Source organism: Myotis daubentonii, chromosome 8 (assembly GCF_963259705.1).
Source record: "Myotis daubentonii chromosome 8, mMyoDau2.1, whole genome shotgun sequence".
Lineage (NCBI taxonomy): Eukaryota > Metazoa > Chordata > Mammalia > Chiroptera > Vespertilionidae > Myotis > Myotis daubentonii.
The window spans coordinates 43,606,106-43,618,924 of NC_081847.1; the positions used below are offsets into that span (position 1 = coordinate 43,606,106).

Sequence of the window (12,819 nt, forward strand, 5' to 3'; positions counted from 1 at the left end):
TGTAGGAAGATACTTTTCTGTCGTTTAAGCACCTGGATGTGGTGCTTTGCTACCGCAGCCCGAGGAAACAAACACACCCTCATCCTCACATCTGCCAGGTCCCCAGAACCTTGCGATTCAACTGCAGTTGCCCCCACATAACCTTCAAGGATTCCTTGTGACCCCAACCCCCAGTAGCTAAGTGCAGATTTGCACGTGGCCACCCTGGAACCTGGAATCTGGACCTGAGACGGTATTTAAATCTCCAAGTGCAGATTTTCTCCAGGAGCTGGGGGTGTTTCTAAAGCGCAGATGCTTTTTCAAAACTGTGGTCTACCAGGTGGGGAGGAGCTGGCCTCAGGTTCCGCTGGGATCCACGCTAGAGCACGAGGGTCCCATGCGGGGTTTCCAGAAGCAGTGAGGGTGTTTCAGCCAGTGTGGGTTCGTTGAGCTGCTTTTAAAAGAAAGAACAGGAAACATTAAAAAAAAAAAAGGGGGCATCCCAGATTTCCATCGACTGCAGCTTCGCCCCGAGGACTGGGGCAGCTTTTCTCTGCGAGGGCCGAGGTCTCCTGTGGCTTGGTGTGGACGCTGTTGGGTGCTGTGGGGTGCTCCATGTGTGAATGGGGAGCAAAGGGCGGGTCCTACTGGCACGAGCTGCTATTGGCTCTTGCCACACTTACAGCTCTTCATAGCACTTATCAGATTGTAATTGCATGTTTATGTGATTTATTTTGCCTGGAAGGATCCTTGTCCGTTTTGCCAGAAATCCCCAGGAGGGTGGGGATTATGGCCTTTTCGCTCCCCATGGTGTCTGTAGTGCATAGCACAGCGCGCAGCTTTCAGCAAGCATTTGATAAATTATTCGCGAAAGGAAAGGGAGATGTGTAAAGATGGATGACTTCAGGATGCTAAAGGCACCCTCTAGAGTGGGAAAAATCCCTTAGAAGTAATCTCCCCTTTTATGGCTTTATAACTGCCTCCTGTATGGCCCCGCTGGTGAAAATTCCCTTCCTCTGATCCTCACATTGGGCACTTCACTTACCAACTCATGGGGCTTCCTCCCCTCAACTCTATCTATTTTAACCTTTTTTTAGGCAGTCATTTTTTCCGCTCCAAAGGAAACCTAATGAGAAATTCTAATCCAAAACCAACTAAAAATGGAGTTGCTTGGGGTACAGTGGGTGTAGGGAGAGGTGGAACCCTCACAGGCTCTCCATACATGAGCACCTTAGGCACCTCCAGTGACCCCCTGAGGGTCCCTGGTTTGAAGACCCCTCCTGCAGGACCAGAGGATCCCAGCTGGGAGATATGGGCCTCTGAGACTCAGAATTTAGTGGAACCTAGGCCTTCAGACCTGGGCTCAGGCTCAAATGTTGAGACCACACTGGTACCCCAGGAGGTAGCCTACCCAGAATGCAGGTTCTAGCTCTGTAGAGAACTCCCTCTCTCCGTCCCTTGTAGAGAGAGAACACTTTGCACAGGACTGCGTATCAGGACAAAACACAGTACAACCACATAAGAAAAATAACTTTGTTATTAAGCATATACAATCTTATCAAAGTACTTCATAGTATCACATCCATAACTATTTGCATACTAGCTCAGCTGTTGTGTGAACCTCTTATAAATAATGAACAAAATAGCTGCTGAAGAATAGGACTAGTCCCTGGGCAGTAAAGAAAGTCCCCACATGGATGACACGCCCCCCCCCCCCCCGGGCACTTGCTTTGGGGAAATAACAAAGAACACCAAGGTCCCTGGGGGATGTGGAAGGCTCTCCTTCCTATGGTTTCCCTAAAGCACTAATGGTATTTGTTGAAGGAACATGTGAAGCCCAAGATTTTTAACAATTATGTCATGGTCGCATGTGTTTTTTTCTCAAATGGAAAATCATTTTTTTTTATTTGTTATGAGACATACATGGTGACAGTGCCAAGGAAAATCCATCAACTTCCCTGAATTCATCATTAATAACTTTAGATGGCTCTATTCTACTAGTTGTTTGGCCCAGATTCCTGCAAATATACATCTTTTTCAGGAAGGCTATCTGAGAGATGTTAAGTTTGCACAATGAGGCTGCTTCTCTCTGTGACAGGCTGGAGTGGGGGGACAGAGGGAGGGGGAGTAACACCCAAAGTACAATGAGGGGTTTGCTGTCACCCCAAGGACACATTTGGCACAGAGACTATCTTCCCTGGCATGTCTGGAAATGGGGCTCATGAGGCCAAAGCAGTTACGAACCCTGGAGAGGGAGCACGACCAGAACCAGGGTGCCCTCCACCTAGTATGTGGTGGGGTGATACTGCCACCGATGCCCACGTGCAGTTATCATTTACCTGTTTAACTGTGGACACACCTGTCTGCCTTTATACAATAAAATGACTTCAGTTGGTCAATTCATTTTGTGGCAGGTGTTGGAATTAACAGGGAAGAAGAGAGAAGAGAGCATTCCCTCTGTACCCCCATGTCCTTTGGCATAGCGAAGCTTATCATTTCTTTCTCTGGAACTGGGAAGGGAGGGAGATATTCCCAAACTAAAATGTTCGCCTTCCCTGCACTATTTCCAATAGCAGATTTTTATTCCCATTGCTGTCCCGAAACAGAAGCAATCTATTTAGGTCCTATTCACAAGTCCTAGTTATCAGGGTACAAAACATGGAAGTCGACATTTCTGCTGGCGGGTTGAAGAGGTTACAAAGACCCTTTCCCCCTTGAACCATGAAGTAGTTTAGCAAAACTGTAGCAAATTTTATCCCCAAAGCAGCTTTTCCACTCGGTTTTGAGCAGCTGGCCTGTTTAGATTAGCGAAGCTTTGTTTTTCTATCCATAACTGAAAGATACATTAGAAATAACAGTGCCTCATTATGTCTTATCTTTGAAAAATACAATTTGGGCATCCAGAGTGCATATTTAGTCCTGTGGTCCTAGTCCAACTTTTGAAAATCCGAGGATGAATAATTATTTTATAAATTGACCTGATCCAGCAGACTGAGATGATAAAATAGAGGTTATTGTGTGTGTTTTGCTGGAGAATATTATCTAGAATAGTCTCATGAATCCAAGATATTACTATCATCAGTTCATGCTTTTAATATATTTATCCTAGCTTCTGCATGTCCAACATGCAGTTTGCTTGCATTTTATGAGCATTTAACAATAAAGAAGATTATAGTTCTAAACACAGTTCACTGTTAAAAGAAAAGGTAATAAAATTCCTCATTAAAAACAAATCAAAGACAGATCTAATAATTTCTCATAGAGCTTGTGCACAAATTTCTTTAGCATTCATCCACCCACACCCTTTAAATACTGTACTCCACAAGCAGGCGAACATTACATATATTCCAAATGCGAAGCAATGGCTGCTCAGTTCATTGCCTCGTAAACCCGCGCTGGCGAGGCTGGAGAGGGAAGGGAAGTGCTAGGAGAGGACCGTTGGGAATGTGTGGCTTTCAGCTGTGACATTCTGGTGGACAGTCCTTGGGAATTTTGCACAAGGAAGAAGCACGGACGTGTTTGTGAAAAACTCGGCTGTTGGCTGACTGACTGGAGTCCCGAGTTTCTAATGATGGGAGGGAAGGCTGCTGTCCCTTGAGATTCGCAAACAGAAGCCCTGCCCATCAACCCGAAGCATGCTGGAACGGTGGCGTGCAAACACCAACAGCGGTTCTCTTGAAACAAGTTTCCCAGGAAGAGAGTTAAATGATGGGAAAAGAAAACTGAACATGAATCTCCCAGAAATATGGGGGGAAATCATATAGGATGGGAAATGGAAACCCCAACACAAGCAAACAGGAGCTGTGGCAGGATAACTGGTGAGGTTCACTGTAAGGGTGAAGGGCTCCTGACCAGGTGGATGAAAAGCCAGTCCGTGTGTCAAATGAGAACTTGTACTTCAAGAAACCTGCACGCTGCCCTCAAAGCTAAGTGGTTCCCCAACGATACAAGGGAGAAGCCACTTCTGCTGGTCCTTGGGAGCACGTCCTCTCGCGCCTGCCTCTGTGGATCCAGAGAAAGCCTGCTCCAGAGCCTGCTTCCTCGGGGCCCAGAGGTATACAAGCAAACACTGACGGAATGGGAGGTGGGAATATACCCCTTTCCCAAGGCCTTCCGCATTGGCTGGGAATGAGAAGGCCTGCAACATCTGGAACTTGAACTAAATTATGGACAATTAAGAAAAAAAGGGACTAGTGGGAAGGAAATTTCTGCCACACTGTTTCTCCCCCCCCCCCCCCTTCCACATCTAGAACTTTCAATAGTGTATAATTCTCTATGCTGGCAAGCTTGGCTGGCCCCAGATGAAGACTTCTAGTCCCCGAGGAAAGCTAATTACTTGTCTGTGGTTAGTGGGGTCCCTGCCCAAGGTTCCCCTTCCCCCTAGCCAACAACCTGAGCCAGCTACCTCCTTCTAGCCCTGAGTCCCATTGTGCATCAACCCAACCTGAATCATAGCCTAATGGCACCTCTGTTTTTTTTAATGGGCACCCAGTCAGAGCCTGGGAATTTCTGCAACTCTCTCTAAGGGTCATCCACCTTTGTTCAACCAATAATCTGTGATTTACTGAACAGGCCCACTCGTTTGATCAAACAGCCCTAAAATGTCCTGGCCAAACAGGGACCCATTATCCTAATGTGAATCAGGGCGCTTTATTTACTTCTCTTTTTTGAAAAGAGGACTTAGTCCTACATCTAGGTAACTTCCTTTTCTGAGGAGGATACTTATAGATAAGCATGGCATGAACATTTAATAGTTGTATTTGAATTTAGAATGTAGCAACCTATATAGCAGTAAATATTATGATTCATTTTCTCCATCTTCCCTAACTGTTCTTTCTTCACTCTCTCCTATCTTTAATTGAATTTGGGAAGTGAGGTTGGACAAGAGGCTAGAATATTGAATATCTATTAGATCAACAAGGACAAAGAATTATCTACCAAAGTAAATATACACTGTTGTCTTGCCCTTTTCATTGAAGAGCCTTATTTGAAACTGAGGAGTAATAGTCTCCTTTGGACACATGTCCAATTTTTTAAATAAGGAACCTAACATTTCTTGGAGCTCACCTTGCCACTTTTCCCTTTTATTCTGTCAAATTTAAGATACTGTGAGAATATTTAACTTAGAAACCCAGAAGTTCCAAAAAATATAAATAAATAAAAGAGCAGTTCCAATGTCAACTGCTCTCAGAGGGAGGTATATAAACCAATCATTTACTCCCTCATATAACCAGTACCTCTAGGAGGGGCCTATGAAAATAGTATTTGGGAGGAAAAAAGTAGGGAGAAGGCAGGAAAAGAGCAAAGATCATTAAAATGTATCCTGTCTAGGTCTCCAGTGGTGGGTTTTATTTTCTTGTCTTCTCTTCAGATGCTTTAACTGCAGGTGTGAAAACTTCTCTTCCTCTGGCATGAAGATGCTGGCATGTGCTAAGGATAAAAGTCCCTGGGGGTCCCCACATCTCTTGTCTCAGTCCCCTTTGAGTAGTCGTCTCCAGAGCCCAAGTCCATGGTCTCCGGATGGCTGGCAAATTCCTGAGGTAAAAACTCCTCTGCCGAAGAGTGGGAAGAGTGAATCTGGTGCCGGAATACCTTCTCCTGCAGTTCGGCGATGTCGTTGCGGATGTCAGCCAGGATCAGCAGCAGGAAGTCGAAAGAACCAGGCGGCCCCTGTGCGAGAGAGGAATCAAAGCCAGAACCACAGGCTCAGCCCCTTGCAAAGTGAAGGTTTGCAGGGCTCCATAGTTTGCTATTCCTGCTGTGTGCTGGCCACTACTGGGTCAATAATTCTGTGTCCCAAATGGAGAAGACATACGGACTATTAGCATAGCCTGAGGGATTCTTCAAATTGCTTTCTGATTCCCTTACCACTTGTATAACCTCTCTTCTCTCCCAATTCTAGGCTATATCAAATCGGGCAGAATGAAAGAATAGGAGAAGAACCTGTCCCATGTGATTTTCCAAAGAAACTTGGATGATACTATAGAGGCAGAGTAGGGGTTAAGAGATTGGGGCTCTGTTGGGTTTGGATCTCAGCTCTGCCACTTACTAGCTGGTCTCCGGCAGTTACTTAATTTCTTTGGGTTTCCATCTCCCCATCCATAAAAAGGAGATAATAGACTCAACTTCATTGGGTTTCATAGGCTTCCAAGTGCATCTATAAATGAGTTAATAAATGTAAAGGGCTGAGGCCATAGTAAATGCTAAAAAAATGTTATCTTTTAAAACAAAATTAGTAGTGTTTATAAGGATGCCTGACTGTAACTACAACCTAAACGAAGCGGAGAGAACCTCCGTGCTGTGCTAGAAACAGCAGCTCACACTTGCAAATACTTAAGATGTGTAGTATTTTGACATCATTGGATGCTGGCAGACGGGTGCCAGATCAGATTCCACTTGGCATTGCACAGGTGAGGGAATGGATGCCCAGGCATGCTAAGTGACATGACCATGATCAGAGAGCTACTAGATGGAAGAGCTGAGATGGAATCCAGACCTCCTACCTCTAACACTAAAGGTCTTTGACTTTTTTCAGAAATGACACTGACCTCTTCAAAAGCAATGGAGTTACTTGAATTTTCTGTGCTTTGGATAAGAGATTGGATACTGCGATTTTAATTTTTTAATATATTTTTTATTGATTAAGATATTACATATGTGTCCTTATCCCCACGTTACACCCTACCCCCCCACCCCCCCGCTCATGCCCTCACACCCCCGTTGTCCGTGTCCATTGGTTAGGCCTATATGCTTGCATATAAGTCCTTTGGTTGATCTTTCCCCCTTACCCCCACCCTCCCCTACCTTCCCTCCAAGGCCCGACAGTCCAATCAATGCCTCTCCGTCTCTGGATCAGTCCTTGTTCATCAGTTTATGTTGTTCATTATATTCCACAAATGAGTGAGATCATGTGGTATTTATCTGCTCTCCAGTTCCATCCATGCTGTGGCAAATGGTAAGAGTTCCTTTTTCTTCTTCCTCTTCTTAAAGAATATTTTCAGCATTTCATATAATGCTGGTTTGGTGGTGATGAACTCCTTTAGCTTTTTCTTATCCGTGAAGCTCTTTATCTGACCTTCTATTCTGAATGATAGCTTTGCTGGATAAAGTAATCTTGGTTGTAGGTTCTTGCTATTCATCACTTTGAATATTTCTTGCCACTCTCTTCTGGCCTGCATGGTTTCTGTTGAGAAATCAGCTGACAGTCGTATGGGTACTCCCTTGTAGGTAACTGACTGTCTTTCTCTTGCTGCTTTTAAGATTCTCTCTTTGTCTTTTGCTCTTGGCATTTTAATTATGATGTGTCTTGGTGTGGTCCTCTTTGGGTTCCTTTTGTTTGGGGTTCTCTACGCTTCCTGGACTTGTAAGTCTATTTCTTTCACCAGGTAGGGGAAGTTTTCAGTCATTATTTCTTCAAATAGGTTTTCAATATCTTGCCCTCTCTCTTCTTCTGGTACCCCTATAATTCTGATGTTGGTATGCTTGAAGTTGTCCCAGAGGCTCCTTACACTATCTTCATATTTTTGGAATCTTTTTTCTTTTTCGGTTGGGTATTTTTTGTTTCTTTGTATTTCAAATCTTTGACTTGATTCTAAGGATCCTCTTGTCTGCTGTTGGATCTCTGTATATTATTCTTTATTCCAGTCAGTGTATGCTTAATTTCTAGTTGGTCTTTTTTCATATCCTCCAGGGTCTCACTAAATTTATCGGCGGTTTCCATAAAATTCTTGAAAAACCTTATAAATGTGGCCTTGAACTCTATATCCAGTCATTTGCTTTCCTCCATTTCTGTCATTTGTGACCTGTTTCTTTGTCTCCGCATTTTGTATGCTTCCCTGTGTTGGTAGAGTGGTTTTGTGTGCTAGGTGTCCTGTAGGGCCCAGTGGCTCAGCCTCCCCAGTTACCTGAGGTGGACACTCTTGGTGCACCCCCTTGTGGGCTTTGTGCACAGTCTTGTTGTAGTTAAGCCTTGATTGTTGTAGGATCACTGGGAGGAATTGACCTCCAGGCCAATTGGCAGTGAGAATCAGCTGTGTCTGCAGTGGGAGAACTTCTGTGCTGAAGACACCCTTCTGGGGCAAGACTTGCTTTAGTGGGGCTTTGGTGCTCACTGAGTCTGCCCCCTCAGTGTGTCCCTTATGGATCTGAGGAGTTGTAATCTGGATGGTCCCCCTCTGACAACTGGGTACACTGGCTCTTGGATCTAAGGAGGTGCTAATTTAGCCTCTGCCTGAGGTTACCCAGCAGGAGCTACAAAGAGAACTGCAGATTCCCCTTCCTTTTTTGGAGTTTGGAGGTGGCCTGATGAGGCCCAGCTGTGAAGCAATGCAAACTGCTGTGGGGCCTTGGGCCTTCTCTTGGAAGTTCTGGGCCTGTCTGGCCCAGCTGCAATTTATTAGGTAATTTTCAGGTTGCAAAGGGCCAGGGCATTCATATGCAAAAGCCTCTGCTGTAGCCTGGGTGGGGCGGGGTCTCAGGGAATCAAAGGGTGGAGCAAGCAGCTATGGCTGGTCCTCAGCCCTGCCCTAAGGGGCCACGCGTCTCAGTGTCCCTGATAATTGCTGCAAGCACCTCTGAGGGAAAGCCACCCTCAAGTTCAGAGTTCTGCCTGCTGCCAAAGCTGCCCTCAAGTTCAGAGTTCTACCTGCTGCCAGACAGTCCAGTTTCTCCCCGTATGAGTCCTGGGTCCCCAGAGACTTCCCGGAACCGGAGTTCAGAGCAGTCGGGAGCTTGTGACTCCCTCCTGATTTAAAAAGACAGCCGCGTCCTCAGGTGCCCCTTTCCACGCGCGAGCCTCCGTACCTCTGCACTTTACTTCCGCAGCTCCTCTGGGTCTGTGTGCTTTTCTCTTTCCTTCTAGTTGTAGAATTTCCCCTCAGCCAGCCTTCCTGTAGTTCTGGATGATGTCCATTTTGTCTTTTCGTTGTATTTTTCAAGTTGTTGTGGGAGGCAGCAATTTCCAGGTGTTTACCTATGCAGCCATCTTAGTTTCTCCCTGATTTTCATTTTTAATCTCCCAGATACTATGCATTTATCCAACTAGTTTCTTCTCAGTGGTCCCAACCCCCCTGCATGCCTCTGTACTCTCTTGAGGGGATGGTCACCTGACCTGCTAAGGCTATAGTGGTGGCTAAATACTGAAGTGTTCAGAGTTAGGACTTAGCCCTTTGATTTCTCTTCTAGTCTCCTTCAGATGTTTTATGACATACTTGAAAATAGACTCATGGCATACTGAGGTTTTGAATCTTAAGATATTCCAAATAAAGATTAGCCATGATAAAAAGAAAAAGAAATAGAAAACAAAATTTCAAAATAAATTCCAAGCAGCTGCTAAAGGCCTCCATGATTTCCCTCCTAACTACCTCGTTCTGTTTGGGCAGACAGAGTGACCTGCTAGAGGAAGCCAGCTTTTGCTATTAAGACCAACTTACAGACTTCTCAGAGCTGCATTCCCGAGAACATTTGGGGAAGCGAGGCAGATGGTGCTACTTACCGGAGACCCTCTGGGTCCAGGAGCTCCTCTCTCCCCCTAAAAGCAGAGAAAGGTCAGGGTTAGCTTCTTGGACCATATGGAGGCTACCACTACAGTCTCTATGTAGACACCCGCCATGACCATCTCCCTGCCCAAAACAACAACAATTTTCCATCAGAAACAAATGTAAGCTTAAGCTGGACTCATGGGACCACTTATTTGAACAGACTGCTTGGGTCAAGTGTCTCTCATTCATATTTTCCCCGAGGTCATATATTTTAAAACCAGATCTGACAAGAGGAATGCTTGCATTCCCAGGCAGGGTGTGGAATAAGTTAGGAGCTTTCTGAAGGAACTCACACTGACTTTATGAGGCAAGTAGCAGGCAGTTCTCAAAGTGAAACCACTCCCACTTGCACAGAAGGGACCTTGTGCTGTTGACTTACACACATCACACACAAAATAGCCCTAGAGAAGAACACTGGCTAAAGAGAAAAGCATGTGTTACTCTGACAACATGGGCTTGTTTAAAATTCATAGGAGAAGGTCGGGGGAAGCGGCCCTAATATAAGGTGATAGGAGAAGATTTGACTTTGGGTGGTGGGCACACAGTGCAACATACAAATCTTGTAACATAGAAACCCACACCATAAAACCTATAGGTTCAGGTTGACCAATGTCACCCCAATCAATTTAATAAATATTTTAAAAATTCATAGGAGTAATCTCTCTTAGGAGTGGTTTTGGTGGTTGTTTTGTTATTATGGTTATTTCCTATTTTAAGGAAATTGCTTTTTAGATTTTCTTCCCAGCTTTGGGGGGGAAAGTGTATCTGTGTCTCAATTCTGTCATGCAAAATAGGGACAGTAAACAGTGCTTGAGCTTTATTGAACTTGGGAAACCTTTGGCTGTTAAGGACCATTCATGAGACTTACCTTAGAGCCATCTCTTCCTGGTGCACCTGGTGGGCCCTACAAGACAAAGGGATCTCGTTTAACAGAAGGAAAAAGCCAGGAACAAGAACACGATTTCCTCAACAAAAGTAAGTGGATCTCTGAGAAAATACTGACCACAGGGCCCCTGCGGCCTTGCTTAATGTGGGACAGATCAGGAGATGGTCCCATGGGTCCCATTGAGCCCCGTGGGCCCGGCTGTCCAGGAGGGCCCGGCATACCCGGGAAGCCTGGGCTGCCCTTTGGTCCTGGTGAGCCTGCAATCAAAGAACAGCTCATTAGCTTCGCATCCTGCGAGGAAGGCCAGGGCGCTGGCTCACAAGTCTGTGAGCCCTTGTAGCCATTTCTCTGAGCACTCTGTCCTTTGCCTTTTGACACCTCCTCTGGGATGTCCCACTGGCATTTTAAATTTAACCCAGTCTAAATGGACTTCTGCCTCTCCCTCTCTTGTTATGAACCACCAGTCACCTGTCCACTCAAGCCAGAATCTTGAGAGTCTTCCTATAGATTTCCTTGTTTCCACAACCCCCTCACCCAATCTGTGACCAGTTCTTCTACAATTTACCTCTTTCACATTTCTTAGAATTGCTGGTTCCTCTGAATCCCATCAATCATAGCAGGGTGGCAGTTACCACACATGGAGAGTGGTCAAGAGTACAGGGTTCAGCATCTGAAAGACCTAGGGAATAGTGGACACCAGGCTGGCCCTGAGTCCACAGAGCTGGGCAATGAGCCCGTAGGAGTTCACTACACCAATCTATTTTTATATAGATCAATGTCAAAAAATAGTTTTCATTTTGTTTCTCTGTAATTTAAAATGATCTCTAAGACATTTAAGAAAAAGACAATGACCTTTTTCTCCCCAAATACTGTTGGTTATGAGGGTTTCTCGGGCTTGAGGACCAACTCCCCAAGGCCCTCTGGTCACACAGGTGTGGATGCTCCCTGGACTCCTGCTTCTGCTCTCATCCATGGAAGCTAGAGAACTCCGTCCAGCCTCCACTAAACGTGAGCCCTTGGCTGGTGACTCTTGCCCTTCGATGCTCTTGTCCACACTCACCAGGAGGGCCCTGACCCCCAGGCAGGCCAGGAGGCCCTGGAAGGTAGGCGTTCGAGGCCAGCACCTTGTCACCAGTGTTGTACTTGCCCAGGTCAGCGGCACTGTTGGGGAGCAGGGCGATCTGCAGAGAGAGGAGAAACCTCAGTCAGGAAGCGATGGCTCTACTGCCAGGAGATTCTTTGCACTATTGATAATTTCCCTTTATCTGAGCCAGTTAGAGCTCATAGGGGATATAGAGATCCTCCTTCTAAACCCGGAGTTTGTGTTTTTTCAGCATAAGTGCAATTTCTGAGCTGCTGACAAACAGGTGAAGTGACTGACGATAGGTGTAATAAATACCATTGATGTGCGGGAGGATGCTTGTTCAAGAAACCAGGTCACCAGGTCCATCCCAGGGCATTACCCACAGCACACCGCCATTATTAGAACCCGGATGTTCTGCCAGGCATGCGTGGGAGACTTTTAGGGAGAGTCAGTCCTCACCCTTGGTGACAAGGGTACCCAAACGGCTGCTTTCCAAGGTGCATGGAACCCAGACAAAGCACAGGCTATAATTTTTAAATGTGAAAAATAAAGCTGCCACAGAAAATAATCACCAGCTTATGGAAGTGTACAGAGAGAATGTTCCCTATTGATAGAATATAGGCAAAATATTAGATAAAAATGGAATCACCTATGTTGGCCCCAGGGCCATGTGTATGGATGATCATTTCATAAAAAAGTCCCAATTGTCATAGTTCATCCTCCACAGCTCCACCACGTGCCCCTAACCTGGGGGCCTATTAGTCACTTAGTCCATGTCCTGCCTTCGTTGTGTTCTGCTGCCCTTTAGACGGTCAGCTCTGAGGGTGGTGGGCAAACGTTTCAAGCCTAACCCTAGTTGGCACCAACCCCAGGGAATGCTCAACGAGTTTGTGGATTTATTTCCTTCCTGTCTCTAAGCATTCATCCACCTTATCTCTGCCGAGTGCTCCTGTTTTGTGATTGTGTCTAACACGCGGGGCATGTACCTTTTGCTTCAGCTGCAGCACCGTCTGCTTCATCTGGTGAAACTCCTTGCATGAAGCACAGCAGGTTCCGGCTCTCACCGCGTTCTCAGCCTTCTCATCGTGCCCTGAGAGAGGAGATGGGCTCTGGTCCATCTGGGAGGCCGGAGGACATCCAGCCCCACAGACAGCCTCACGGAAGGCAGACCTGGGCAGACTGGCTGACAATGGAACGTGCGAGGAATTTACGGTTTTTAGGGGAGCACTGACAGTACGCCCAGGTGGTGGAGAGAGCAAGAGGGACCCTTCTATGTTTTGGGCTCAGCTGTTCCCATTTAGGAATCCCAGCCTCTTTCTCTGTCATGTGGG

General features: G+C 46.0%; 1 protein-coding gene across 3 annotated transcripts in view; it reads right to left on the reverse strand.

Moving 5' to 3' along the window:
* Nucleotides 1–1,498: 1,498 nt before the first annotated feature.
* The window catches only part of CCBE1 (collagen and calcium binding EGF domains 1), a 175,074-nt gene continuing 163,753 nt past the window's right edge, over nucleotides 1,499–12,819 (reverse strand). For 2 of the 3 annotated variants that reach the window (XR_009454102.1, XR_009454103.1), the window contains exons 6-12: nucleotides 12,475–12,578; nucleotides 11,465–11,585; nucleotides 10,522–10,661; nucleotides 10,387–10,422; nucleotides 9,473–9,508; nucleotides 4,233–5,649; nucleotides 1,499–3,807 (exon numbers count right to left, since the gene is read on the reverse strand). Coding sequence is in view for 1 of the 3 variants with exons in the window: in XM_059706238.1 (XP_059562221.1) it covers nucleotides 5,410–5,649; nucleotides 9,473–9,508; nucleotides 10,387–10,422; nucleotides 10,522–10,661; nucleotides 11,465–11,585; nucleotides 12,475–12,578 (677 nt within the window). In the remaining 2 variants the exon portion in view is untranslated. Of the gene's footprint in view, nucleotides 5,650–9,472; nucleotides 9,509–10,386; nucleotides 10,423–10,521; nucleotides 10,662–11,464; nucleotides 11,586–12,474; nucleotides 12,579–12,819 lie in introns of all 3 variants that reach the window. The other variant, XM_059706238.1, reaches the window with a different exon arrangement.